General features: G+C 34.6%; 1 protein-coding gene across 1 annotated transcript; it reads left to right on the forward strand.

Moving 5' to 3' along the window:
- Positions 1-8689: 8689 nt before the first annotated feature.
- LOC129925853 (very low-density lipoprotein receptor-like) lies at positions 8690-15434 on the forward strand. The gene is made up of 4 exons (XM_056026968.1): positions 8690-8830; positions 11599-11709; positions 13027-13143; positions 15264-15434. The coding sequence occupies exons 1-4, from the start codon at positions 8758-8760 to the stop codon at positions 15272-15274; spliced, it is 312 nt and encodes a 103-aa protein (XP_055882943.1). The 5' UTR covers positions 8690-8757; the 3' UTR covers positions 15275-15434.
- Positions 15435-16697: the final 1263 nt, after the last annotated feature.

Here is a 16697-nt window from a genome sequence, read left to right on the forward strand (position 1 = left end):
GTCATAGAATATAGTGGGAAATTATTTATCTAGCTGTTGAGTCTTGTTTGTATTTCTGTCAGTGTATTTAATCTGTATCTATATTGTTGTTTGTTTAAAAGTCCTGTATCCATATATCTGTATTTCTCCTGTCACATTTCTACTTTTTATTAATTTCTTTAAAAGCAGACTGTGTTGTTCTCTATATTGTTTCTGTGTTTGTCCTTTTTACTTATACTGTATATATATTTTTTTCTTGTTTCTTCTACTAATTTACATTTTTTTACTATTTTACTTTGGCACAACAGCACACATGTATAACATATATTGATATTTGTGAATATTGAATTTGAATAGTTTATAATTGAGCAACTGAGTAAATTTTGATCTAGATCTATACATTGGACAATTATCACTACATTCTTTCATTACATTGTAACCATTGATTGAATTTTTTATATTATTGTGTAATATACACATGTTAAATAATTGACACACACTGTATTGACAAGTATAACACAGTACATTTTTCCTTCTCACTTAATTAACTACACAAAGCATTAAACATGTCTTCCTATGACAAAATTTTAGAGCTAGTGAAAGTCATGGAACTAGAAGGGGATGAGAAAAAGGAATTTATCAAAAAAGAATTAGAAAAGGCTGAAAAGAAAGAAAGGGAAGAAAAAGATAGAATAGAAAAGAAAGAAAGGGAGGATAAAGATAGGGAAGAAAGAGCTGCTGAAAGAGCTCATCAGAAAACATTAAAAGAACTAGAAACTAGACAAAAAGAACTAGAACTAGAAGCTGCCAAAACAAATTCCAACATTAATACCCAACAGTCTACAACAAAGCCATTCATCTCCAAATTCCACAAATACAATTCTAAAGATGAAACACTTGAAAACTATTTAGTCCAATTTGAGCATATAGCCTCAACCTATAGTCTTAACAATGAGGACATGGCCAAACACCTACTAGCAAATTTGTCCGGAGAACCCCTCAACATCATTTCCACTTTAACTGTAGACCAAAAGAAAGACTATGCAGCAGTAAAGACTAGATTATTAGAACACTTTGGAAAAAATTCAGACTTTTATCGTAAGCTGTTCAGGGACACTAAATTGAAAAAAGATGGGGATTTCAACAGGATAATATTCGACATGAGGACTAACATGATAAAATGGTTAGAGCTAGCAAAATGTGACATCAAAGACCCGACACAAATCCTAGACATGCTACTCATTGACAATGTCCTCAACAACGTGACAGACTTAGTATTTACTTTCCTTAAGGAAAAGAAGATCAAGACAGAGACTGAACTGATAACGAATCTAAATCTATTTAAAGACAGTCACCCTGGACACACGATTGACAAAAGAGACCTACACCAACTAGTAGCCACAGCAACAACATTCAACAATAACAACAATGACAAATTCAAATGGTCCAACACCAAGACTTGTTTCAATTGTGGGAGAAAAGGTCACGTAAAAAACCAATGCAAAGCTCCTATAAACTACAATAACAATTACAGATACAGAAGTTACACTAGTTTCCACAACCCAAACAGCTACAAACAAAACAACAATAATTACAATAATAGACCACATAGACTACACCAGAGTGCAAGTCCCAATGAAAGAGGAAGTTTTGCAAACAGTTACCAACACAATAGCTATAACAGAAACAGGCAATCTAGAAGGGACCAATATAACTACCACACCAACAACCACCCAAACAACTACAATAGAGGAAACAATAGAAACAACAGTGGCAATAACACCAACACCCATAGAGAGGAAAATGTAGCCTACATGCAAGCAAATAAGTCCAAAATAAAAGTCTTTCCATCCTATGTTAATTCTAAAGAAGTGGGATCAATTCGCGACAGTGGAGCCACGGCAATAATAGTTAAAGCCTCTTTAGTCGAACCAGGACAGTATCTAGAAGATACAGTAAAAGTGACCTATGCAAATATACAAAAATTCGATATTTGCAAGACCGCTAAAGTCCTAATAGAATCACCCTGGATCACAGGAGAACTAGAAGCCATAGTCATGGACACCCCAGCACAAGAGCTAATAATAGGCAATGTAAATGGTGTAAATGATTTAAGTAAAGAAGAAATTATAGAATGGGCAGCAAAAAAGGGTGAAATTTGTGAACTATCTGCTGAACTAGATACAAGTCCTACTACAAACCACTTAACTAATGATAACATTATTAGAGTAGAGAATCTATCAAGATACACTAGATGGCAAACAATTATGGGAGAATTCAGCAATGTAGCACATGTTAAATGGGTAGATATAAGAACTCAAGATAGATCAAATAAGATTGCATTTGTACACTTAAACACAATAGAAGATTGTTATAGAATTATTAAGGCATTCAATAATAAGCTATTTAGAGGAAGATATATTAATGTGAAATATGAAAATGTTTAACTTCACAATGTAACTAGAAACAATCATTTTCAATTAGGTCAACCTGACATTTTTTCTTGCCATGATTCAAATAGGTCATGACACTTTATTGTTACACTTTTCTTTTGGGTCATGATGACATTTATGCTTATGATCAATAACAGATCATCTATTTTCTACTCATTGTATTTTATTGTCAACTTGTAATATGACAAATGCCAGATGTGTTTATTTTGTGTGTATATATTGTATTTCATTACTGATTGTGCACAGCAATGTAAACAATGAGATGTAAACAACAGTGAACTACTTGAACTGTTGAACTGAATTTTTTTTTCATAACAACTCACAGATGTAAATATTGTCTAAAATTTTTTTACACACCTGAATACTACAATGAATGTTTATAAACATGGAAATTTGTTTACTATTGTACTTCAATACTACACTCAGACTATTTATAGTAGTCTTATGCAAGATCAACCTTGAACTGGATTGACATGTATCTGAAAATTTTTTTTTATTTCATTTTTCTTGATGATGGCAAAACTTAGAATAATATTTTGACACAGCACATCACAGTTGTAAATAAATATGAAATTTTTTTTTTCTCTGTAATAATTTTGAGTAAATTTACTCAGTGTGTCAAATGATACACATTGATAATGTTGTGCATCTACAATTATAGTAAAACATTGGATGTGGAATAACTTGTATATTTTTCTCTTTTTTATATTCATTAGCATGTGATTGCATGTACAAATTTTTTTTTTTCAGTACAAATGTATGCATAAAGTTTGTTAACACTTGATGGAGGTACTTTTCATTACAATTAATGTTACATTTCAGTGATTTTGCTTTCAATGAATTAAGTATATAAATGATTTTTTTTGGACTCAGTAATTTATATGATGTTATACATAATTACTAAGATTATATAAGATGATATGAGCAATTGGAGTGAACTTACAGCACTTGATAGAATAATGGACTAAGCTCACATATATTTGTACAGTGATATATATTTGTCAAAGATTTTTGGTCAAAAATCTTTTTGGAGTGTGGGGCGTATGTCACAGTCCAGTTTTAGAACCTCTGTGACATGAAGTGACACTCAGTCACCTATTGTAACATTCCGTGCGGGCAAACACGAGGTTATGTGAATAAGTTAAAGGACTCTGAAATAAGGGTCAAAGTTAGTTAGTGAAGAACTCCAGCAGAGAGTGGATGTACGATTTTCTCTGTCTGTAATATGTACCTTAATGAATTTGATTTAATGTTAACTTGAGAGTTTTCTTTGGATATTATATTTTGAACATTTCATTGATGTGATTACTTATTCCACATGGCATGGACAGCCAGTATTTATTGGTGTATATTTTGTGACGGCTGAAGTCGCCAGTATTTTCTGTAATTTATCCTATAAATAATAAACGTTAAGTCTGCTACCAGTGTGTTCATCAGTAATTCAAAATGTTGTCATTGGAGACTTTAGTATATTAGTAATGTTGCGCACTTGCAAATCTAGTGCGTCTAATATAGTACATCGTTAAGAGGAGTATCATAGCCGTACCAGAAGAGGTACCTACTACACACGGACGCACCCACGCCGCTACGCCTACAGCCAAAACCAGGTAGCGACATATATGGCTCCTTCTGTCTCAATGAAGACAATGGATGTACCCAGGTGAGTCACTGGCTTTGGTTTCTGTCTTGAGAGGGGGCAGAATCTTGACTGACTGATCAAGCCAATTCTGGGGCGGCAGAGTTTGCCACAGTTCGTGCATGTATATGCATCTGTCGTAGGGCTAGCTGACAGGGCCGCTTTCTTCTTCTTTCTCTTGACTGACGCAGCTTCGTTTCTTTTGCACTCAGCGAAGTTCGTACCAGCACGTACAGTCTGTCTCCATGCTGTCCGGTCTTGGGCTATCTCCTCCCACATACTTTGGTCGATGCCCGTAGCTCTTATGTCTCTCTTGCAGACATCTCTGTAGGTTAGTCTTGGGCGGGCCTTGGGTCTGACTCCCACTGCAAGCTTAGCGTGTAGGATATCTTTAGGGATTCTTCCATCTGACATGCTAGTGACATGACCGAGGCAGCGTAGTCTTCTCTGTGACTTCCGAGGCAAAAGGAGCCATATATACAGTATGCTGTTTTTCAGCTTTATTGGGCTTGGTAATTTGTTGGTTCAGAAGACGCGAGCACGTTGCCCTGCCTCATCGTGGCGCTCGCGTGGAAACGGCCATTAGAGGAAGTGGCTAGGCTAGGTAGCAACACAAGACTCCCGTGGGGATGCCCACGGGTAGACGAGAGTCCACCCATTGCACGGGCGGGGTTGTAAAAAAGTCCCCACGAACACATCCCACATCCATGCGCTGTTCCTCGAAGGGACCGTTACATCAATGGCGGTTCCCGCACAGCTAGCTAGGTACAACGAAGGAAAATGGCGGAGGCTCCAGGTGCCCTCGGCCTTCGGCCATGTGCAGCCAAGCAAGCGTCGGGGGCCAAAGGCATTGGAAACAGCAATGCTTTACATAGGCATTGACTCGGGTCTCTCTCAAACAGAACTGTGTTCTCACAGGGTTTGTTTTTTTTACTGTATGGCGTCCAAACAGGTTTTTTTTCAAACTTAGAGCTCGAAGAGACTTCGGCTCAGCTCTTGGACATCAACAAGGTTCAGAAGATGTTTGTCTGTAAAAAGACATGCCCTGTCAGCCCGATTTATTGTTAAATTATTAATTTAAATTGAACCGTGCAATTTACATATTTATTAGGTTCAATGGCTCCTTTCGTCTGCTTTCTAGACACAGTGTGTATTTGTGTATACGCGTTTGAGAAAGCTCACGTCTCAGTGGAGAGTTAACACATGTGTTATAAGAATTTAAAAAAAACAAGATTACAAAGAGAGTTTGTGTTACACAAACTCAGAGGCGGCCCCCGTCGAAGTCGGATCCCTGTCGGATCTGCATATTCGCAAATAATATTCAAGAGGTGATTTAATTTTGATGTAAAATGTTTTACACGTTTCGGATGTTCCTTCAGAGTTGAAGATAATTACTTCCTAGTCCAAACCTCCAGCAGGACGACGGGGGATGGGAGCGGGCAGGGTTTGAACCCTGGGCCATCCATAAATCTGAACGACAGTCCAGCGCGCAAACCGCACGACCAGGCAGCCATCCGATGGTCAAAAGTAATAATGTTTCAAAGATTCATTTGCCGTAAATTTAAATTTAAATTTAATAAAAAAATAGTAGATTAGTTTTAGTATATTAAAACATTACAATATTGATCAAAACGTTTGGAAATGAAAATCTACACTTTTTTTTTAAACTTTAAGTTTAGAAATTGAAATTCTACATCTTAATCTAGTCTATTTTAGTCTAAACTAGATCTAGAAATTCTAGATCTAGACTCTAAAATAATTTTAATTAGAATATAAATCCAGATCTAGATATACTGTAATAAAAATCTAGATCTAGTTTAAAAAATCTAGATTAGATCTAAATCAAGATATCATTCCTTTTTTAAACGCGAGTCACATAACGAGGCTTAATAAACATTACTATACCGAGTTCTTTTTTCATTTCATTTGAAGAATTAATTCCATATAACGTCAGAGGAAAAAAAAACACTACGTCACACGGCCTAGCAAGAATAAAAATCGCCTTCATCTATAAGAGCCATTTATCGAGTGTTCATATACTTTGGTGCACCGAGTGCGTTCTTTAAGCATTTCATTTAAAGAATTCATTCCATATGACGTCAAAGGAAAAAAAAAACACTACGTCACAAGGCCTAGCTAGAATAAAAATCGCCTTCATCATTACGAGCCTTTTATCGAGTGTTCATAGACATTGGTGCACCGAGTGCGTTCTTTTAGCATTTCATTTAAAGAATTCATTCCATATGACGTCAAAGGAAAAAAAAACACTACGTCACAAGGCCTAGCTAGACTAAAAATCACCTTTATCAACACGAGCCATTTCTCGAATGTTCATAGACATTGGTGCACCGAGTGCGTTCTTTTAGCATTTCATTTAAAGAATTCATTCCATGTGACGTCAAAGGAAAAAAAAACACTACGTCACACGGCTTAGTTAGACTAAAATATGTTTTCATTAATACAAGCAATTTTTTCGAGGGTTAATAGACATTGGTGCACCGAGTGCGTTCTTTTAACATTACATTTAAAGAGTCCTTTCATATGACGTCAAAGAAAAAAAATTCCATTACCTCACAATAGGCTAGTACCGGTACCATAAAAAAATGTCTTTATTTACACGAGATATTTAACGAGGGTTCATAGACATTGGTGCACTGAGTTCTAATAGATATTTTTTAAAAAGGATCAAAGCCACATTGTTTTTGCGTTTTGTCTGTCAGTCGGTCTGTCCGTTATCTTGATATAAAAAAAAACAACTAAAAGTTATTAAAAATTGATTAACCTTTATTTTACGTTTCAAAACATCGCAATAATTTTTAGGTATGAACACAATTGAAAAGTTTATATAATAGATTGTTCCGGATGTTTGTATAAATAGTAAAAGAAAAAGAGAATTTCAGATAAATGTAATACCGTTAATTAAATTTTTTGGATGGTCTCGTATAAAAATTAGATGTACTACAGCCACGTGGAGAGATTTTCATACCTTACTTTGGTGTTTGGATTCTGTTTTCCTTAAAAATCGGAACATAATATTAACGATAATTAGATTTTTTAATGTTTTAGGTAGAAAGTTGAATGTACTGTAAGAGAGTAGTGAGTTAAAATATTTTTCATAAAAATCAGTAAAAACATTATTTCGTAAATGAGAAGATTATTTGTTTATTAATTAGAAGAGGGAGTTCAAACGATTATTTGGCGTAGATTTTTAAATAAATTCGGAATTTTCTGGCGACGATTTGTAAGAAACAAAATCCGGAACTTTCTTTATCGATTACAAAACTTCTATGTTATGTTTTACAAGAAAATTAAATGTCTAAAAAGTAATTTTCAGTAATCAATGCTAGTAAATTACTTTTTTTAAAAGCCTTATGCGATTTCAAACAATCATTAGGCATAATTCATGTTTTATAAAACAATATCCGGAACATTTTTACAATTAATGAAATATAAGTCAGTATAGAGATTATGATTTAGCATTAATATGCTATTTACATAAAAAACGGAACAACATATTATTGATAATGTGTTTTTGCAACGTTTAAGCATGGAAATTGAATGTAATATAAGTTAGAAGAGCAAAACAAACATTTGTTGGCGTTGATTAGTTTTGCACAAAAAAATCCGGAACAATCAATTTTAGATACTTAAAACTATTGAGATGTTATGGCAGGAACATTAAAGGGTAAATCAGATTTTCAATAGCTTTTAGAGTTCTAGTTTTTTAAATCTAATCGTGACGGACAGACCGACCAACAGACAAAACGCACAAAAATAAGCTTCTTTTATTCGGATGGGGGCACTAAACAAAAAATAAATAAAAACCGTTTTTTTTTTTAAAGTTTAAGGAATTGGTTTAGCACCTGATCATGTTGCGACGTTACGCTACTGCACGAAAATCGCTGCATAAAAAGTCCATTTAAAAAAATGTGCGTGATATTTACATACAAAGTGCATTATTAGCCTTTATAAACAAACAGAAATGTTTTCTTTTAATTTTAGCAGCTAGTTGACCAGAAAAAACGTCTTTAACTATTATTTGTATTTGTTGTAAACATTTCCTGTACATTTTAAAAATATATTTGACTTAGTGATACTGAAAATACACAAAAATTGTCCATCTTTGTTAGCATATTGTAACATTGCCTCCCTTACATTTACGTAATTGTTTTAGAATTGGTGTATTTTTATGAAAAAATCGCTTGCATAATTAATTTTATAAATTAAACGGTTTGCTTTTAGAAAACCAAAAGTAGCCGTTGCACCTAAACTTTTCAAGCCGGATTTAATGATGAAATAATATTTTTCATATCTCTTCTAGTTTTCGAGATCTGAGTGTGACAGACGGACAGACGGACAGACGGACAGACGGACAGACGGACATTTTGCACAAACCTAATAGCGGCTTTTTCCCCTTACGGGGGCCGCTAAAAATGAGAACAGGTGAACTGGCAGAGATAAAGTAACTTGGTAAAATTTACTAGATCTAAGAGGAAAAGTTACACAAAAAAAAAAAAAAACAACACTTTTCATCACTTTATTCCAGATATTTTTTTAATGCAACTTTTTTTTCCTTTCTATAAACCATGGGCTACATAAAGGTCTATAAAAGAAAATTTAAACAATTATTTAAATGATATTTATCTATTTGTGTAAAGTTTGTTGAATTTATATCAAAAAGAAAAAAAAATGTTTTTTCGAGTTTGTGTGTTGTCTCTGCTTGTATTTGTAGTTGTCAGTGCAGAGAAAAAACAGAGACAAGGTAATTTGTATGCATAACTTGAAAAGTTGTTTTATTTCATAATCTGATTTAGTCAAAATATAATTCATAGACAAATAGAGTGTGGACTCTATAAAGGACTAGCTTTGCCACATCTTGTGCAGACCTGAGGGTATCTACTTAGGTTGTCCTTTCGTCGTCTGCGTCTGGTCACTTCTATGAGTCTCTGTGTGGCCTGCGACCTCAGTGAACGCTCTCCAGCCGTCTCTTGTAGAAGCCATACGCTGCCAGATGCTTTTCTCTATATCTGTCACTGAGAACTTAATGGCTTCTGTTTTTGTTCTTTATAGCGCTTGGTGGGGGGGGGGTACTTCTTGTAACGCCGATTTCAATTACTCTCGCATGGAACGGGTTGCCTGAATCAGCCAAGACGACCGATGACTTAGCAGAGATGACGTTTCTTATTAACATGCACTTACAGATTATCACTGAACGTAATTATCTTCTTTTTAAAGGGAAATTCTTTCAAATAGATTTCTTCCAGAAAAAAAAAAGATAGTCACTGTTCTATACAAGACTAAGATAGTCACTGTTAAAAAAATAAGATAGTTACTATTCAATAAAAGACTAAGATAGTCACTGTTAAAAAATAAGATAGTTACTATTCAATAAAAGACTAAGATAGTCACTGTTAAAAAAAGACTAAGATAGTTACTATTCAATAAAGAACTAAGTCACTGTTAAAAAAGACTAAGATAGTTACTATTCAATAATGAACTAAGATAGTCACAGTTCAAAAAAAGACTAAGATAGTCACAGTTCAAAAAAAGACTAAGATAGTCACAGTTAAAAAAAAGACTAAGATAGTCACAGTTTAAAAAAAAGACTAAGATAGTTACTATTCAATAAAGAACTAAGATAGTCACTGTTAAAAAAAAGACTAAGATAGTTACTATTCAATAAAGAACTAAGATAGTCACAGTTCAAAAAAAGACTAAGATAGTCACAGTTCAAAAAAAAGACTAAGATAGTCACAGTTAAAAAAAGACTAAGATAGTCACAGTTAAAAAAAGACTAAGATAGTTACTATTCCATAAAGAACTAAGTCATTGTTAAAAAAAAAGAATAAGATAGTCACTGTTAAAAAAAAAGAATAAGATAGTCACTGTTTAAAAAAAAGAATAACATAGTTACTGTTTAAACAAAAGACAGAATATCTTAGATAGTCACTATTTAAAAAAAGACTAAGATAGTCACAGTTTAAAAAAAGACTAAGATAGTCACTATTCAAAAAAAGACTAAGATAGTCACAGTTCAATAAAAGACTAAGATAGTCACTGTTCAATAAAAGACTAAGATAGTCACTTTTCAAAAAAGAATAAGATAGTCAGTGTTCAAAAAAAGACTAAGATAGTCACTATTTTAAAAAAGACTAAGATAGTCACTATTTAAAAAAAGATTAAGATAGTCACTATTTTAAAAAAAGACTAAGATAGTCACAGTTCAAAAAAAAGACTAAGATAGTCACAGTTCAAAAAAAGACTAAGATAGTCACTATTTAAAAAAAGACTAAGATAGTCAGTGTTCAAAAAAAGACCAAGATAGTCACTATTTAAAAAAAGACTAAGATAGTCACAGTTCAATAAAAGACTAAGATAGTCACAGTTCAAAAAATGACTAAGATAGTCACTGTTCAAAACAAGACTAAGATAGTCACAGTTCAAAAAAAGACTAAGATAGTCACAGTTCAAAAAAGACTAAGATAGTCACTATTTAAAAAAAGACTAAGATAGTCAGTGTTCAAGAAAAGACTAAGATAGTCACTATTTAAAAAAAGACTAAGATAGTCACAGTTCAATAAAAGACTAAGATAGTCACAGTTCAAAAAAAGACTAAGATAGTCACTGTTCAAAACAAGACTAAGATAGTCACAGTTCAAAAAAAGACTAAGATAGTCACTGTTCAAAACAAGACTAAGATAGTCACAGTTCAAAAAAAGACTAAGATAGTCACAGTTCAAAAAAAGACTAAGATAGTCACAGTTCAAAAAAAGACTAAGATATTCACATTTAAAAAAAAAGACTAAGATAGTCACAGTTCAAAAAAAAGACTAAGATAGTCACAGTTTAAAAAAAGACTAAGATAGTCACAGTTCAATAAAAGACTAAGATAGTCACAGTTCAATAAAACACTATCTGTGCCACTGACTAGATCTTCTATCGCCTTCAAACTGCTACTTTGTCATGAATTCCACTATGATCTTAAAATAGCAACGACCAGACTCTGATTTATATTTAGGAGAATCGGAGCTTTTGTATTTTTACATAAATATCTTCCATATTGTCATAAAAAAGAAATACACGAAGATAAAAACATTTGAAACTACTTGAAAAGTTTGAATAAAAATAATAATTGTAATAATTATCGCTTTTATATATAGCATGCTCAGAGCGCTTTGGTCCAATCTCAGTTGTAGGGGAGGGTCTATCTAGGAGTAGGTTTTCCGTTCTGCCTTTGGGCGCTCAGTAAACACAACTCTGCCCGAGTCGGGTGTCGAACCTCGATCCCCCTTCATAGGTAGCCAAGCCAAGACAAGCCAAGTTCAAGCGTACTTAACCTCTAGTCTAGAGCTAGACTACACTTCCCAAAAACACAACAAATTGAATTCAAAGTTACTTGACTGTCCCTTATGTGTCTATTACATTATATATCTGGTAATTTTGTTACTTCCATATTTAGTCTGATTTCTTCGCACAATTGGTTTTAATTATTTCCATAAAACTGACTCGCTCTGTTTTATTGTGCTACAGCCTTATGTTTATCGAACGACTTCAAGTGCACTAATGGAATGTGTATCGACGCAACTTGGAAATGTGACGCTGAGGAAGATTGTTCAGATGGTGCTGATGAAGCAGGCTGTCGTAAGTACATTCAAACATAACGTTGACGACCTTCAGAAAGACCTAATTTAACCACCTTCAGCTCTAAAAAGACCTTATTTTGACCGCCATCAGACCAAGAAAGACCTCGTGTTGACTGTCTTCAGACCAAGAAAGACCTCACGAGACGCTTTCAGACCTAGAAAGACCTAATGTTGAGAAAAAAAAAAGTTCCCCTTTCAAACCTTGCGATCTATAGGGCAGACAATGTAAAGTTCATCTGATTTTGTGGCCCACGGTTAACGAGGGTGTCATGTGGCCTGCACAACGACCAATTAATATCAGGTACCCATTAGAGCTGGGTAGACTCAGAGGCGCCCTAAAGATCCAGAAGTTAACAATTTCATTCTTCTCCAAGATTTGAACCCGGAACCCCTCGGTTTTGGAAGCCAAGTGCTTTACCACTCATCCACCACTCCCCATGCTATAGTCATATGGCTCAGAAATGGTTGACGCCAACACTGCACTTGTAAAATGTTTTGTAAAATGTTTTACATGTTTCGGATGTTCCTTCAGAGTTGAAGATAGTTTACTTCCTAGTCCAAACCTCCCGCAGGACGACGGGGGATGGGAGCGGGCAGGGTTTGAACCCTCGACCGTCGATAAATCTGAACGACAGTCCAGCGCGCAAACCGCACGACTAGGCAGCCATCCACTTAGTCCCTCCCTCTCTCTCTTTTTCCTTCAAACGGCTTTTGAGTTGAAAGAAATATCAAACATATCTACAGTTTTTGGATCTTGTCATGCTGTGACAATCTCTGGAGTTAAGATAGGTACAATGGTTATTTTGTAGGGCATGTAACTTTAAAATCAATTTTTCACTACGTAACTTTAAAACAAATCTTCCACTAAGTTAACTTTAAAATCAATCTTTCACTATGTATCTTTAAAATCAATCTTTCACTATGTAACTTTAAAATCAATCTTTCACTATGTAACATTAAAATCAATCTTTCACTATGTATCTTTAAAAATCAATCTTTCACTATGTAACTTTAAAATCAATCTTTCACTATGTAACATTAAAATCAATCTTTCACCATGTATCTTTAAAATCAATCTTTCACTATGTATCTTTAAAATAAATCTTTCATTATGTAACATTAAAATCAATCTTTCACCATGTAACTTTAAAATCAATCTTTCACTATTTAACTTTAAAATCAATCTTTCACTGTTCAACTTTAAGATCAATCATTGACAATGTCATTTCATTTTTTCCCCAAGCACTTAACTTCATGAACAAGTTTCGCATCCTATCGTAAATAATTAATTAGGTTTAACTTCTGTGTCCCGCAGCCACTGATTGTTCCGGCCCTAACATGTTCAAATGTGCCAACACTAAATGTATTCCAGCCCAGTACAAGTGCGATAACGACGATGATTGCGGAGATAAAACTGATGAAGCTAACTGTCGTAAGTTTTAATAATTGAAGAAAAAAAAGGAGGAGCTGGGAAATTGAAATTTTCGAATTTCCTCCACAGATAACCCCAGTGCACATTATTTATACAAAAAAGAACATACTTAAACCGTTGATACGAGTGCCCCATCCTGCAGTATATATGACCGTTGCAGATTTAAAAGAAAATAATAACATGTTTGTAAAATGTTCTACATGTTTGTAAAATGTTCTACATGTTTGTAAAATGTTCCACAGGTTTGTGAAATGTTCTACATGTTTGTAAAATGTTCTACATGTTTGTGAAATGTTCTACATGTTTGTGAAATGTTCTACCATGTTTGTAAAATGTTCTACCATGTTTGTAAAATGTTCTACATGTTTGTGAAATGTTCTACATGTTTGTGAAATGTTCTACATGTTTGTAAAATGTTCCACATGTTTGTGAAATGTTCTACATGTTTGTAAAATGTTCTACATGTTTGTGAAATGTTCCACATGTTTGTGAAATGTTCTACATGTTTGTGAAATGTTCTACATGTTTGTGAAATGTTCTACATGTTTCGGGTGTTCCTTCAGAGTTGATGACAATCTAAATCTTTGTCCAAACCTCCCGCAGGACGACGGGGGAATGGCAGCGGGCAAGGTATGAACCCTGGACCACCAAGATGGCAGAATAACAGTCCAGCGTGCATACCACACGACCAGGCAGCCATCTTGGCAACTCTTACTATTCATTGCCCACTCGTGGTCAACATTACTGGTCACTGAGCTTTTTTTTTTCTTTGTTGGCTACTTTAATCACTTAGAGCAGTGGTGCCCAAATTCGGCCCGCGGGCCAGATCCGGCCCTCCACGTGGCTCCATCCAGCCCGCCGAAAAAAAAAAGGTTGAAAAATGTATCTTTATCTATTCATATTTTCTCTGATGGATTGGTACCATGACCTTTAACATGTGTACGTTTATGAACTGAGACTGTGAATGTAGAATCTACCAGGACCAGTGGGCTGATCTTTACTTTTTTTGTGTGAAACATGATCAAAAGTCAACATCTTTGTTTTATAAAGAAAGTGTGGCTGGTTAAAAAAAACAAAACAACATTAATATCGACATTATACAATAAACAGGGCGGCATCCTTAGTTTGAACCAGGAATAAATGATTTACTACAACTAGAGAAGCTATTTTCTGACGCGTACAAAAATTAAATTGTCAAATATCACATAAATACAGTACTAAACCTAAAGGGTTCCGGTAAAATAGTTTCAGCACAATTTCATTTAGTTTTTGTAACTTTTCGGTCATGTGGCCCGCAAGACGCGTGTTGGAAAATAAAATGGCCCGCGGGTCGAATTAGGTTGGGGATCGGTGACTTAGAGTAATTGATGTTAACTGATATAGAAGGACTAAAGGTCGATATGTTTATGTCAGTGTGTAGGATGTACATGATGCCAGCGCGTAGGATGTTCATGATGTCAGTGTGTATGATGTTCATGATGTCAGTGTGTTTGATGTTCAAGATGTCAGTGTGTATGATGCTCATAATGTCAGTGTATATGATGTGCATGATGTCAATGTGTATGATGTGCGTGATGTCTTTATGTATGAGTTCAATGATGTCAGTGTGTACGATGTTCATAATGTCAGTGTATATAATGTGCATGAAGTCAATGTGTATGATGTGAGTGATGTCTTTATGTATGAGTTCAATGATGTCAGTGTGTATAATGTTCATGATCTCAGTGTGTGACATGCATGATGTAAATGTGTATGTTGATCATGATGTCAGTATGTATGATGTTGGTTATGTCAGTGTGTATGATGTTCATGATGTCAGTGTGTATGATATTCATGATGTCGGTGTTTATGATGTTTATGATGTCAGTGTGTATGATGTTCATGATGTCGGTGTTTATGATGTTTATGATGTCAGTGTGTATGACATGCATGATGTAAATGTGTATGTTGATCATGATGTCACTATGTATGATGTTGGTGATGTCAATGCGTATGATGTGATGTAAGTAAAATGCTCATGTTAGTCTGCATGTAATGCATTTCAATCTATGTAATATCAATTATATTCTTTTATTAACTCTAAATTATCATCATGTTTTTATTTCTTGCTTGTTTAACAGCTGCAGGCTAAACAATAGCTGTCCATGTCTAGTAGAATAACAAGAACAATAACTCTTGATGCCTGGCCACAAGTCACAACCAGCGTGATTATCTAACTTTATCAGTTTTTAATTCATGTGTGTACATTGAAATAGAAGCCTTTTTATTTATAACTGCACGAAAAAACACAACAACATATTAAATAAAAACACAGCAACATATTAAATAAAAACACAGCAACATATTAAATATGAAATTATTGATAGATCTCTTTGTTTCTTGTTTGTTTTAATCTTATCGTACTTGTAATAAAATTTGTAGCTAAGTGCTGAAACAATGAATGATGCATTTATATTAGCTTGCGTATTTGTAACCTTAATATTCGAAATCGAAGACATTACTATTAATATTTTAAAGGAAACAGGACCCAATATTAATTAGAGAAAATGGGTGGATTAACTACCAAGCGAACATTCTAATCGACTACCCAACTGCTGTGTAGGCTCTGTTAAAATCGTTGAAGGCGAGTATGGCGCGGAGGGGCGGAGCTTGGTGTGGACTGTGATCGTTGACCCCTGGGCAGTAAGTGGAGGCTGACAAAATGCTAGCGAAAAGAAACAAAAGATTCCTTTTTTTAAAGTTTGGACAGTCTAATGGCTTCCTCGGTACTGTGCTGCTTCTAGGCGGGGTTGTCGAATCGAAGGGCCCACGGTTAGTGCCTGCGTCTCTTATTTTCAATATATTTAATTCACCGCTTTCTCTCATTAAAATTTGGTCTCTTAGTCATTCCTTTAAAAATGTAGTATGTGTGCAACATACTGTAATAACTGTTCCCCCACTGTGGCACTTTAGTGCGCACTATTTACCTTCCGAATGGACTGTTTAGAAACCTACTCCACTTTTGTCAAAGTATAGAATTAAAAAGAAGGGGTAGATAACCAAGGCGTATTGTCGTATTTATTTATGTATTTTATTTGGTATTTAACCTGTCTCATAGTTTTCTCCTTGTTGAGTTGCTTGCCATAGATTTAAAACAATACTCTACCAACATAATTCCGACATATTTATGCTGTTAAACACTTTACGTCTTTGCAGTTTAGACCCATAGCGCGTTGACTGGTCTAGTCAGGCCTGTAACCTAGTAACGAGCTATAGGTCTAACTGACCACAACATAGAGTGGAGGTCTTCTGCAACGATTGGTCTCTATTGGGCATCAGGCATATATTTTTATGACCTGATCACAAAATGCAGTTGTTTGTCATGTAGTAATGAAAGAAAAAATTTAAACCAAATAACATTTTTACAACTTTTGTCAATAAGAGCCTGAGCTAGCCAGGAAAACCAGTGACTTGGAAGAATTTAGGTCATTGGTTAATATGCATGACTAAATGCATGACGCGTAGGACGTAATCATCTTCTTTTTTGAAGTAACGCCTGTATCATATAAGATAAG

Source organism: Biomphalaria glabrata, chromosome 4, assembly GCF_947242115.1.
Source record: "Biomphalaria glabrata chromosome 4, xgBioGlab47.1, whole genome shotgun sequence".
NCBI lineage: Eukaryota > Metazoa > Mollusca > Gastropoda > Planorbidae > Biomphalaria > Biomphalaria glabrata.

What these genes read in the sequence shown, in the direction of transcription:
- LOC129925853 (XM_056026968.1), top strand. Translation starts at nt 8,758, where the DNA reads ATGTTTTTTCGAGTTTGTGTGTTGTCTCTGCTTGTATTTGTAGTTGTC. An exon ending in AGAGAAAAAACAGAGACAAG is followed by an intron (nt 8,831 to 11,598) that starts GTAATTTGTATG and finishes ATTGTGCTACAG; the next exon opens with CCTTATGTTTATCGAACGAC. An exon ending in TGCTGATGAAGCAGGCTGTC is followed by an intron (nt 11,710 to 13,026) that starts GTAAGTACATTC and finishes TGTGTCCCGCAG; the next exon opens with CCACTGATTGTTCCGGCCCT.